The sequence below is a fragment of the Hetaerina americana genome, unplaced genomic scaffold, assembly GCF_022747635.1.
Source record: "Hetaerina americana unplaced genomic scaffold, ioHetAmer1.1.p SCAF_42, whole genome shotgun sequence".
Taxonomy (NCBI): Eukaryota; Metazoa; Arthropoda; class Insecta; order Odonata; family Calopterygidae; genus Hetaerina; species Hetaerina americana.
Window position 1 is genome coordinate 143,485 of NW_027287008.1, and position 14,427 is coordinate 157,911.

At 34.6% G+C, this 14,427-nt stretch overlaps 1 protein-coding gene across 15 annotated transcripts in view; it reads right to left on the reverse strand.

Annotated features, from left to right (window-relative positions):
* Window positions 1-14,427, reverse strand: part of l(1)G0196 (inositol hexakisphosphate and diphosphoinositol-pentakisphosphate kinase) — a 76,269-nt gene that overhangs the window by 57,064 nt on the left and 4,778 nt on the right. For all 15 annotated transcript variants that reach the window (XM_071591111.1, XM_071591108.1, XM_071591105.1 and 12 more), the window contains 2 exons: window positions 2,579-2,842; window positions 132-272 (listed from right to left, as the gene is read on the reverse strand). In XM_071591111.1, coding sequence (XP_071447212.1) covers window positions 132-272; window positions 2,579-2,842 — 405 coding nt within the window. The remainder of the gene's footprint in view (window positions 1-131; window positions 273-2,578; window positions 2,843-14,427) is intronic.

Consider the following 14,427-nt stretch of genomic DNA (forward strand, 5'->3'; position numbering starts at 1 on the left):
ATAGAGACCTTGAAAAAATTTTAAGTGAAAGTAATTGTGCTTGAAATACTAAATTATACAGCAAGTTGTTTGTGGTAGCAGAGTGCAACCAGCTTTAAAAATCTGAATAATACCAACAAAAGCACACTTACCTGGATGTCATACTGCATATGAAGGTTATTAATTATGAATGGATGTCTCAGATTTGAATACTGTATGGCTTTGTCCAATGGAAACCCTTTTGAGTGGAATGAGATCAAACAATCACAGATGGGCCAATCTTCAACAGGCTCCTGTTCATGTTTATTGGGAATTTTTTATTTCAAGATTATAGGTAAGAGAGGAATGAAGGTAAATGAGATGTTGGCAAGGGTTGAGGTGAGAAAGGTATAAGAGAAAGAGAAAAAACCTCAAGAATAAACTCATTAAACACTATGAAATATAACAATTAATATTCTAATACATTAAAAATAGTCCAACCTCATGCATTGGCACTGCATTCGTGGAATGCAGATGCAAACTGACAAGGAGAATATGTACTTTAAAAATAAGGTAACATTTTTAAATAAGTATCATAAACAACATTTTCATAATCAAAACAGCACATCAAGTTTAATTGTACTGAAGCGGCATTGTTCTTTACTGAAAATGAATTATCTAGAAATCAAATTCTTAAAATTACATGTTGTAAATGCCAACACACAATGCTGATCCTTGAAATTGTAGACAACATTTCTAATTTTTTGCATTTAATAATTACTGCAATAGTGCCTTTGGATTGTAGATACGCAGCATCAAACTTTACAATAAATAATTATGTACCCCAACTCATTAATCACCTTTCTTACTACACTATTTTCATTTTTTAGGACTAATATTAGAAAGATACCCAGGGGTAAATTGAATTAGAAAGGAGGAGAATTAAAAGTTAAGGGCATATCTGTATGACAATCCCTAAAAAAAACAAACTGATAACTTGGATTAAGATTAAACTAATATACGCCAGATTTGCTCATTGACACATGAGTTTAATGTAACCTAGCAATCTAAATTTGACAGAACTTAGCAAAAGGGTTTAGAAAAGAACAACATATCTATTATGCAGTTATATTATTATGTGAAACTAGTATTTATATTTTATCATTACGATGCCATCTCATCTAATACTTTAAGATGAGCCAATCACTAACTTTAGCATCTACTTTTGTTATGCTATGATTTCAATGTCTATGTCATGGCAACACAAATGAAACCAATATTTTCATGTTACAATAACATACATCTACTAATTATTGTGTCATTCCTCTGATGAATTTGCATTTCGTCGTAAAAAGTCAAATCTTACAAATTTTCAAGGGGACTCTTTCTCTTGAAAGATTCAGTGTATATATTTGCACCAACAGTAAGATATTAGGCAGAGGATAACAGCAAAAACATTTTGAAAAAGTCAAATAAGTGGTTTATCAACTCAGCATACCTTCTATGTTAAAATACATTTATTATTTAAGTCAAATTGTTCAAAAATCGTAGGTTAACATGTAAACAGACTTTTTCACAGAATTCCCAGCCATAGAAAGAATTTACCATACATATATGAAACTAATTATTTTTAAATGATATGGCATTTAGATCAAATATAATTGTTTGTATTTTTCATAAAAAGTAAAAACATCAACTAGGCTAATAAATAGAAAAATATCATCCCATTCCAACTATAGTCAAATCCAAAGCTCATGGCACTGTGGTGCACAAGGAACTGAAGCGATTGGGCATGACATCTGTAGAAAGAAAGAATTAGGGGAGAGGATAAGAATCAGCACAGTTATCATCCAGAAAAACCCTTAAGTATCTTGAAAAGTCACATAACATTGATCCTCGTTGCAAACTCCCAACTTTACGTTCTCCTAAAATGCATGAGGCCAAGCAAATCTTTCAAGTTGACCATGGGGTCCCTTTCCCAGTATTAGTAGTTTTTTAGGGGAGGCCACTGACAGCTGTGATCATTTGCACCATTAGGGATGGAGAAAAAAGGATGAAGAGTAAGGAGAGCCCCAGCATCGGCATTAGCCTACTTTTAACAAAAGTCACCAAGGGGTCTGCAGCTTGACGTCCCATCTGAAGGACGGCGTACTCACTCAAAAGTGCTCTCCACAAAGCACCTCAAGTAGGGACCAGGATAACACTGAAAATTATCTTCTACCTCCAGGATTTGAACCCATGCCCTCTACGTGGGAAGCCAGTACGTTAGCCACTGCACCAACCTGATCCCCCTTTTCCAGGAAAAAATCAGCATGAAGTAGCTACCCCTTCACCCATTTTAGAAACTTGAAATTTTCCTTCCTAAACAAGCATTCAGCACCAGTGCAATGAGATTTGGATTTTGTTTACTGACATATCCATTTCAAATACTAATTATCAAAGCGAAATCAAACCATCATGCAGGTAACTGGCCTTGGTCACTAAAACCACTTGACTTGTAAGAAAAATAAATAAATGCAAAAACTGATTGATAAAAAAAAGTGGGCCAAAGAAAAATGCTACATGATGCAAGGACACTGGCATCTCCACGACGAGCCCAATATCAATATATGAATGAGACCTTTAGGATAACCTCCTCGGGGAAGACCACTATCTTGAGGTACTCAAACTCCTGCAAACGGGTGAGGATCTCATTCATCGGCTTGGACTGGGATTTCTTGGCCATGGCACACACTCCTACAACTACTTGCTTGGACACATCACTACCGCACCCACCACCGACTCCCTCATCCCCTCCCGAATCTTCTCCCTGGTCAACCCCCATTCCTCCCATCATTCCCCCTGTCCCACTGTCATCATCCTCCCCTCCATCTGTAAGATCCCCCTGTAACAATGAAACATCAAAAATTATAATTTTGATCAAACAGTAGTCAAATTTTAAAATTCCATAAAAATTTGTGCAAGACTGACACAAAGGTTTGAAACAAATAAGACAAATTTTCATTAAAATACAATGGCTCCAAAGCATGACCAAAATAAGAATAGCAGGCAGGCAAATATATTACTAAAATTTGTAAGAAAACTCATTTAATATTTACCATTAGCATACAAACATAATATGTACAGCAAGGCAATAAATATTTTGTACAATTGATTATAGTCACTTGCCATTGGCCTCAACCATTAGCTTTCCAAATGTATATACCTACTACAAAGAGGTAGCATATCATGTATCATTCAACAGACAGAGATGTTTAGTGAGTGAAAACACTGTTAGTTGTTAAATCAATTTACTCGCATTTCATCACAATGACTTTTCAGGGATAACTTTTTTTGAAAACTATTAACAGAACAGATAAGCAACAAATAACTTTAAAGTTTCCATAATTGATATAATCATTTTAAATTAATGGAATTGAGTGAACATTAATACTTGCAGCAATACATTCCAAATAAATTTTATATTAGCAAAGCGAAACATTGGGATTTTTGAATAGCAGTACGGTCTAATTTACAATATGAATGGAGTTTATCTAATAAGGATTGAAATTCATGTTTCTATATTTGTTATGCTAACAGATATACATACATGAATGTATTTTGTGGTAAAATGCAATTGTTGTGATGACACAAAACAGAGAAACAAAAGCACACAATTTTCTTGAAAATAAGAGGCATTACAAACACCTATATTGAGGGTGTTCCATCATAGGATTATCACAGCTTAACAAAGTGCTCTGGGTATCATCTTAAGGTAAGAAATTCTAATATGCATGGATCCTTTGTGCAACAGTTTACATGAAAATTTCACAGTGTTAGTATAAATTGGTTATTTAAGAAAAACCAAAGTAATCAACCTGAAGAATGGCTGACAGATAGGTGAAGCTCACCTAAGAGCATGAAAATTCACACATCTGGCTGAGGGGGCCAGTTCCATTCCATGTTCTACCAGTGGCTTTCCAAGAAGACCTGGTACCCGAAAAATCACCCAACCTTAGTGATTGAGGGTGCCCAGAGGCATCACCCTAAATCAAACCTAAGCCCTCTGGTTAGTAACACAATCTCACCTGCTGGACTCAAACGTTCATTTGCTTGGTAAATTATTTCATTAAATGTCATCACAATGCATATGCATGCAAGACTTATGAGATCCACACTTATCATAGGTGCATTTCACATTGTTTTACAGCTGAAAATTATTGACACTTCAATTTAGTCTGCAACAGTTATGGTGTGAATTTAGTTTCTATTTGGGTAGAGAACTAGTTTCCTAAACACAGCAAATGCATATTAATTGAAAAGCATTTTATAGAAAAATCAATGTGGAACAGACTCAGGTTTCTCAGGATTTTTCAAGTAAAAATGACCTTCAGAATTGATAGTTAAGCTATGGAGCTCCAATTGTGGGACATCCTTTGAACAAGAATTTTCAACATCCACTGGTCAAGAAAAGGTGCTCAATTTCAAGCAAGCAAAACTACATATAACATATTTCCATTCATTTTTAACACACATCCATCACATATCCAACACTAAGGATCAGGAACTCACCATGATTAAAAACAAAATCGGAATTCAAGATCACTGCAATATACTTGAACTGCGGAGGCAAACATAAAGTTCGTTCCAATCAAAAATAGAATTTGAAAATTCCAAACCATAAATAAATCAAAATTTTATTCAAACAAAAATAAGTTTTTGGCAAAATTACTAGGCATATTTAATGGCAAACTGTTTTATTCTTAAGGAATAAAATAATACCACAGAAAAATATCCTATCATTCCACCGCAAGATAAAACTGAAATCAATCTCCTGTGAAAGAACTTTTCAATAACAAATTTCACCAGAAGTACAAACAAAGGCGTGTCACATTTAAAATATTTCCCATGTTTTTCATACTCTTGTCAGTAATACAGTATAAATCAGTAGACCAATTCTTTCACAGGAAACCCAACCTGGAGTGAATATTTTACATTGTTTGGGTAGCCTAGAATTTTCAAATTGTAGAAAGTTTCTTATCCCATAATTTGAAGGAGAGGGTATAAGTATTAATTCTCAAATAACTCCAATTTTCGATGATAACATCCAAAAAGTTAGAATTTTAAAAATGGGTATAATTTGCAAGGATCTCTAAATTAGAAGGGAAATGCAAGTCAACATTGTTAGGAAATATGCTTCTTTTCCCAGCAATGTAATATTCAAAAATATTTTATTTGATCAAAAAGAGCTTTTAAAAGTATGCCCAAAGCAATTTCTCTCAATTAGCACTTGAGATTTTTTTTAACATAGGTAAAATTCCTTCACCATTAACATGTTCTACATTGACCAAATAAAATCATGTAAGGTAAAATAACCTAAATACCTTCTTTTAAGCGAGCAGTCATATCTGTTAATATCCATTTATCTGACCTGTAAACCATTTAACCTATTCAAAGCTTTAATTCATGAATAAATAAGTAGGTAGGACTGGAAAATTGAGAGAATTATTGTCTACCTAAAACATCCATGATTGAGCCGCAAGTTACAAAAACATTTTCACCTAGTAACATGCCATGCAATTAATTTATCAGAAATCATAGGTTAACATTCCTGAGCAGATTATCTTTTTGATTGCCTTTCAAGCAGTGGAAAAATGATTAATATTTCATCAAAAAGTTAATTTTCTGACATTTCCTAAGGTATTTTTTTCATCCCTAACAAGCATTCTCCAGAAAAAAAATGATTTTACTGTACTTCTTGCGTTTCACAAGATATTCAATAATTATCTTTTATTCATTTGAATACCACTGTAAGAATAATATTTAACATAAATGTCGAGATGGCAAACATCCACCTTATGCCCAACTTCTAATGTGAACAATGAAAGATCACTGTCAACGCATTCTATTGTAGTAATACTGTTGGGAACGCCGAGAGAAGAAAACATGGAATGTTTACTGAAGCTGTTACTCTCAAATAATTTTAGAATGAAAATTATCCCAAAAATAAAATCTTATTTTTATATTTCAGAATCATGATAAAACTAACTAACAGAAGAACTACAAATGAAGCCATTCTTAAAAACCATTATGTATCCAAAAGCTTTGGATACACAATTAGGAATGACCCAGCCTCAACATTGTAAATTACCTTCTTGTAACACATATTTAACTTTGTGAGAATTTAACAACATAAAGTTTTCACTTTTTAATAAAACTTTATTTTTTTTAAATACATACCCAGTACAAGCACTAGTTTTTAACCACAAGTAATTTTCTAAAAGAAACCACAACTTTGAATAAACCATAATAATATTTATTAGATTCAAAGATATTAGGATTAAAATAGGAGGGTAGCCTTTGCCCAGATATAAAACTATAAGAATCACCTGTTCTATACCTATTGTTATTACAAAGATCTAAACGCAAAGCTGGGAGAGAAGCAAATGGAATGAGATTAGAAAATATTGCCTGGAAAGAAGAAACAAATTAAGTATGTAATTTTGAGCAAAATTGTTGTAAAAAAATAGATTTAATTCTTAAATTCTTAACAAAGAATTAGTAACAATTAATTCAATAAGCAAACTTTAAGAGTGAAAAAAGTAACAAACTGTGATGCAAAAATGTTGACTCATTGAAAAGAATGGTAAAATAGGAAGACTAATTAAGGATAATCGATAGATATCATACAGTCCTAAAATTTAAAAAGATATTTTGAAGAAGAATCCATAAAATCAGTAACATCATCATCTGGCTTCTATTGATTACTGGGAAAATGACTAAAATTGTAAACAGGAAATGATAAAATAATGATAATGAGAATATGAAAATGGATGGTCAATTATTTACATACAAAATTAATATGAGAAATCGCAATGGCAATATACAAAAATTGAATATTTCTAAACAGGGAAATTTAGAAATATTTTATTACAAGCTGAAGGAACTGTCATGCAATAAATATGAAAAAATGACCCCACAACATATGATAGGAAATCCACCTATGGCAGTTACCAAACATTGGGGAAGTTGAAAGAATAGTCCTAGGAAAATTTATTTCAGACTATGTTGACACATCAAACATGATAGTATGCAGGATGTGGATGACTTCGGTTTGGGAAAAGTTGACAGCAAATATAAGACGTCACTGATCTTCCAAAGCTGTTTTGTGAGTTACTTAGCAAAAATAACCTTAAACAATGAAAAAAAATCCTGGTTTTTACTTCACCACCTCTAGTCTTCAGCCTATAGGCTGATCTGATGGGAAGTATACAGCAACATACCAGAGTCTACACCATTTGAAACTAACACATTTTGGAGCTAAGGGTGCTCAGGGAGGCTTGCCTGGGAATCAAACACGGGCCCTCCAATCCAATGCTCTACCCCTGAACTATCATGACCCTTAGAAATATAAATATATAAATTATACATGAAATATATTATACATGAAAGGAATACATTATTAGGCATGCACAGTCAACACAGGACGTTGACGGATGCGAAGAAGTAACACAGTGCCATATGGAAGAGATATTTACCAGTGAACTACTTGGAACATGTAAAATAGAAATACATGTGTTAATTTACTGGCAATTGAAAGAAATGCCAATTTATTGGAAGTTCCCAGTACAACTCATACAATGCATTTTCAAAAATATGAAAAATGTCTGTTAAACTTAGCTCATTGGATTTGGATTGGACGGAAGTTTTTTCTTTGAATTAAATTACACACAGTCTTAATACACAAGCTATCAAGTATAGTCAGTATTATGCATAAAAGATAGGTTTAAGAAATTAAATAATTATTGTACCTACATGAATTCTGAATAACAGATCTGAACACCTCAAAGTCAATTTTCACAATATTAAATGCTACAAATAGAAACAATATTTATGAACTTTCTCATTAAAATCATTATTCCATTCTGTTTAAGAGCCTGTTCGTCGAGTGCCATCGCTCTTTCAAATGTTATCCCAAACTATAAAAATTAATTACTGCTAACTTTTTAACAGAGAGATTAATAAGATACAAATATACACTTATAAAAAAGAAAAGACTTCTTCATGAATTCACCTAACTTAAGAAGTTTCCGAGGCTAACAATTGATTTCTCACACTCCCTTGAATTCTCTGGATACTAAATAAACTGCCAGGGATGATTTGCACCATATTTTCAAGAAGAAAATATGGTGCAAATTTACTGTGATGGCAAGTGAAGACTTGTCACGACAATATAATATACTGAGAAGGATACATTAGCATATCATTTTGAATTCAAAATTGATCCAAATCAATTAATTTACAGCAACAAACTAATTTTATTAACATAGGTAAAGAACAAAACTAAAATGACGATATTGTCTGAACAATTGAAGCATCAGGGAGCTACATGCACTAAGACTCATCTTCACAAAATCTTTCCACAATTTTCATTAAAGTGACTTATCTCAATTCAACTTCTTATTCAAATGGAAAAGATTCCTGCTACTGCTTTCAAGCAATTGTTACTAAGCATAAGTTGATTAGACACGCTTAGCTTTGTCACGCTGCCTTGACTTTTTATCAAAAGTCAAGGCAGCGTAAATAATAAGAACACTCCCCATTCCTCAGCAAAACATATTATCTGGAAGATGAATAAAATTGTATTCCCACAAAAATTTTAACATCTTTTTTGTGGCTGGATTGAGACTTTTAGTCCCATCTTCCATCTAAGATTACATCAAACACACACCTTATGTGAAGGAAAACTCATTTAGGTGGGAATCGAACCCACGATCTCCGAATTTGAAGGTGAAAGTGTTCCTCTGACACCACATACGTCATAATAAAATGGCTGCATAAATGAACTGGAGGTCTAAATCAGTTTTAAATGATGCAGTTTCTCACTCAAGGAAAGTTATGCAGAGGCAAAACACATAAACGCTGCATTCCAAGGGGTCATGCCCTGGAGAGGTACATAAGCCGCAGGTAAATAGCTAACGCGAGGGCTCCAATTGCAACACAGGGTATCCCTCCTTCCTTGAATATCCCATGTTTAACAGACAACCCACTTATTTCTTATAGGGGATCAGGATGGTGCAGTGGCTAATGTACTGGCTTCCAACCAAAATGGCCTGGGTTTGAATCCTGGGGCTGGCAGATATTATTCAGAGGTATCACAATCCCTACTTGAGGTGCTTTATGAAGAGCACTTTGAGTAAGTACGTCATCTGTCGCATGGGACTAAACTGAGGACCCCTTAGTACCTTTCATTAAGAGTAGGCTAATGCCTATAACATGTTTCTCTCCACCCTTCCTTTCCCATCTATCCCTAAGGTGTAAATTATCTTAGCTGCCGGTCCCCTCCCCTAAAACTACAACTACTAATCAATTTTGTAAAATTTACCCAACCATTTAAAATAAATGTGAGCTAAATAAAAATAACTGTGAGAATACTAATGTCTTAATTTTAAACATGAAAGCTATAGTTTCAGGGTAATTATGGGTGGACATCAACTTCTTCATTCAGAAAAGTATGGTTGAACAAAAAAAGCTTTGCACGTGACATTTCAGACAGAAAATTCAGTCATATAAGTCAATATCATTTCTTTATTATACTGCAATAGGTATCACAATGTATTTTACAACCCTTTAATCAAGGTTTTTATGCAAATAAAGAAAGTATTATTATAATATGTTCAGCTAATGTGTGGCTAGATTTTATTAACATATTCAGTACATGGATCTGTTTTAGATAAATGCTAATGAGATTAGGTACACCCTGGGTTGTCCATGACCAATGACTTTGAAGTGGGGAGAGACAAGGAATGGGAGGAGGGAAAGGTAAGGATTATCAAGGACTAGCAGTAATATTTAGGGGAGGCGACCGACAGCTGAGCTCATTTGCGCCATTAGGGATGGATAAGAAAGGATGAAGGGTGGAGAGAATCCCAGCTTTGGCATTAGCCTACTCTTTACGAAAGGCACCAAGGGGTTTACAAAGCACCTTATGTAGGGATCGAGATGCCACTGAAAAATATTCAACACCACCGGGCTTGGAACCCGGGCCCTCTAAGTGGGAAGCCAGTACGATAGCCACCGCAACATTTTGACCCTCGATTATAAAGGAATATGACAATGCTGCAGGGCCAGCTCGATGCTGCTAGTCCTTCCACCATATCCGAGTGGCACAAGATGATGGATGGAGAGTAGGGATGAGTGGAAATGGGAGGTAAAGATATTGTGGGCAGGACAAAAGGTACTTAAGGATTTATGACAGGAAATGAGAGATAGAAAAAAAGTAGTTTCAACACCAGTTTGATGGCAAAGTTTAGATTGTCAAGTGGCTGCACATTGGATTGTTGAGAGTAAGATGTGAAGAAATAGTGAGACAGGGGAGGGGATAGGGAGAGGATGATGCATGCTAAATTCTTGGGGATAATTGGAAGAGAGAGGAAGAAATGGGGCCCAGGCTTGAATTGAAACAGTATGATTGCAGAATGAAAATGTATTCATAGGGATCAAGAGGAATTATTAAGATATGTAAGTCTGTGAAAGATACAGAGTAACTGGTCTCTAGGTGACTGATGATGCTGGATTTTTCTATTCTATATTATTTAAAGAGAGCTAAATGCTCTTTGAATTTGAAGTTTTTGAAGCTTTGGAGTTGGCATTTAGTTTGTCCAGCATTTCCTTCATTACAAGGTCCGGGGCATTTAAATTGATAAAACCAGATATGTTAAGGATATTGGTACCGCTTTTTACATGGAAAGCAGATTTTAAAATTTTAATTAGCTCAAAATTGATCCGTTTTGAGGTTAAAAAATAGATGGAAATCCATTAGTTGAAGACAGACCAAGAGGAATTTTAGTTTTCCTCATACAAATCCTAATCTACCCCATCTCATATCACTGGCCATTGATGTACTGATTAATTTTATTGTCAGTAGAGTTCTAGAAATAGGCCTTCGTTTTACCAACCCCTTTCCTTTTATTTCTAGCGAGCCTTTTGTATTTTACCAATTTGGCACATTACTATGTCCAAATATATGATGTCCATATTGAATGAGTTCACAAATGGGTATTCAGAGTGTTAGCTTTAACGTGTTAATAGCTATCACCAAACATTCCGAAGATCATATGCTCCATTCAAATTTCAGAAGTAATACCACATAAAACCCTTAATTATTAAGTTCAAAGACCTGAAAATACTAAATAAATGAGTTAATTTAAATATATTCGATTTCAATCCATACTTTGCTAGTTAAATGGTCATATTTGTCCATTAAAATACTAAACACATGGATCTGGCAGATCTGTAACTTATTTTTTCCACAATGATTTGGAAGGGTGCCTTGTTCTTTAGTACTAAGCAAAAAAATAGAAACAAAGGATTTATTTGGGGTGATATGAATTGGCAAACTTGACTTGTGTCTACTGCCTCAAAACCATGAAATTTGCATAAGTAATGTTTTCAGCGCTGATATTGGTAATTCATTTTTTCCCACTAGCCTTGCTTCTGTTGAAGTGAGCAAAGTTAATCATTTTGCTTCTTCAGTTTCTGTGAGATTCTCTGTCATTATCACTCACTGAAGAAAACACAGTCCTGAGACAGCACTAGGTTAGCATATTTCCTTTAAGCTTCCCCAATGATATAACATGCATCTTCTTTTTGTCCAAGACAATAGGATACATTGCTTCTTGTTTTGATAATTGCATTTTTCCCAATCTGTGCATTTCTCTAATAATCATGGTTGTAGAAAATTGCATCAAAACTACAATAATTTAGTAAAAGAACAAGTTTCTAACAAAATATATATTTAACTGACACATTATATCATCAATACAATGAAAAACAAATAATAGCTAGCATTAAAATTTAAATTAATTAAGAGTTCATAAAAATTTAATCTCTCAGTCACTTGCACAGTAGCTAGGCAAGTTCTTTCATCATAACTTCAATATTTATACATAGTTTCACCACATACTGAAGGTGAGGTTTTGTTGACATGATAAAAGTTTTTGTATTAGGAGTTCATATTACGACATGATGTCCACTCTCAGTGTAAGACAACCCAAAAACCAAAATACAACTACCATGAGCACAGGATGTTCATATTATGGGCGGTATTAATTTTTCTTAATAGAATAAACAAGTTCCTCCTGCAGTTCTTCTGGCTGTAGGATATGTTTTAGCATTTATTGACAGGCACAAGAGTAGGGTTAGTGTCAAGCTTCAAATGAAAGTTATTGTAATGCCCCATCTTCCCCTCCTTGGGTGACTCCCCCACCTCTTCCCGCTAATACATCAAGAGGTTACCAATTCCAACTCATTGGCCCGATTTCCCACAAAGACCTGGACTCAAAACAGCATATTGACCTCGACCTTTCTTACATCTACCTAATACTGGCCAAATGGACAAGTTAGTTGGGGAATACAATGATTGAACTCAGATGGCAAGACAATATAATTGATACAAGTCTGACCATGAGCCCACTTTTCTCTCCTTAAGGAAGGAGCCCTCATACATTAGATCATCAGTGGCATTACACACCGAAAGCATAAATGAATATTCATAAGAGGACAAGAGAGCCAAGATTGACGTTGTGTATCTGTTTTAAGAATACCTGATATTCTTTCACACTGGCTATTGTATTTTTTATTGTGCCATGCATAAAAAAGTTATGCTTTAGGGACTTGAGGCATCACGTAAAAGACATGCCCTAAACATATCTTTTAGGAACCTATAAACATCATTATCATTGTAGTTCTCTTTTACAATAAATAAATAGTAGAAATGTAATGCCTTATTAATAGGAGTAAATACACAAAAATCAGCAATATGCAAACACTTAAAGGCCTTTAATGTCTCAGGGAAAACTTCAGAACTAACTACATGTTTACAAGTAAGGGGACCTGATTATGACTTCACATTAGACTTATTTTAATTTATTCATGCTCCTAAGTATTTAAAATCCTCCGCCTATGGCTCAAAGTTTTCAATTACGGGATATTATGATTTAAGTGGGATCAAAATAATGATGATTAATGGACATAAAAATAAATATCCTGACCAAATGAACAATGCGCAGCAGAACCTTCTGCAATTTGGAATTCATTTTAGTATAATCTACCACTCAATATGAAATTCAGGTTCAAGCCAAGGAATTTTCAATTTTGTAAGAGTAAAATAATGGCTTTTTTATGGTTAATAATGAAAGCAAGCAATGGCATTGTTCAGAAAATTATGTGAGTCCAGGCAGGATGGTTACTCAGTGAGGGCTCTCTATAAAAACAATTTCCTTTTACCCATCAAATTTTAATAAGCTGAAATGTTAATTCCATGCTAGGCAATGTCTAGCATATTTGTATCTAAGACAAGACGCATAAACAAAAAACATTAGGCATTTGTTGGTGACCTGGGCAGCATTTTTCATTATTTCCTTAGGGGGGCAACTATGCCGACCTTACTGAGTATCTCATTGATATGTCTTGATAATTTAGTTATCATGGTTTATGCAAGCTGGTGACAGCTGGTTAATCTTTCACATGAGTCTTCAAAGAGCACCAACAAGGTTAACTCTATGATAGTTTTAAGTTCTTAAGGTTACCTGCATGGAAGGCTATACTTTATACAGAACATCCCATTGCATTTGTGTTGTGGTTGAGAAATAAGCTAGGAAAAAATGAATCATTGATGCAACTGCTAAAAGATTACCCCTCAAATTTTTGTCAGGCCCATTGAATAACTCTGCGTCTTAGTTATCTTATCATTATTAATAAAATATCACACGCAGGATAACTTTTTAACATGTTCAATGCAGCAAATTAGCATGAAAGTTTCCAAGTCCCATCCCATCTCCACCACTCCTTTCCTCCCTTCAGAACTCAGTTAACTCTTTCACATTATTCCCTCGGGCATCTCAGGCAATGCAATTTAACAACTAAAATGCAAACGAAACACCCCCATCTGAACCATGACCCTCAAATCTTCACATTGATGACTGACTACTTTACCACCTGCAACCCTTATTATCAGCTTGCTCCCCAATATCCAAATGCACCTTCTAAGCTTTCTTAAATGACTGAATCATCAATGTCTCAATCATCACCTCTAACCCACCTCAGACATCCCATCAGAGCTTTAAACCATTGAAGCAGCAACCCCTTGGCTCCTAAGGTTCATATTTTGTTACGCCTGAACATGGCTGATTCCCTTCGATTCCACATCTTAACTCTCAGCCCTCAACCTCTTCCCCTTTCCTCTCACCCATCACTGATGCCTCCGTCTTTTTTTTTTCACAGAAGAATGTAGTTCGCGCCTCCAAAATATCCAAGCATAAAAATCTTGTCTTTAATGGGTGCTACGTTCCACCACCATGCTTGCGCTCATATATGACTAAATATCTTACATCACATTCAAAATATATTACATACATCATCAGGAGATCCCGCATTTCACCTCTACCAGCACTAAGCCAAACTCTACCCCCTGCACCAAGTTAGCCCACC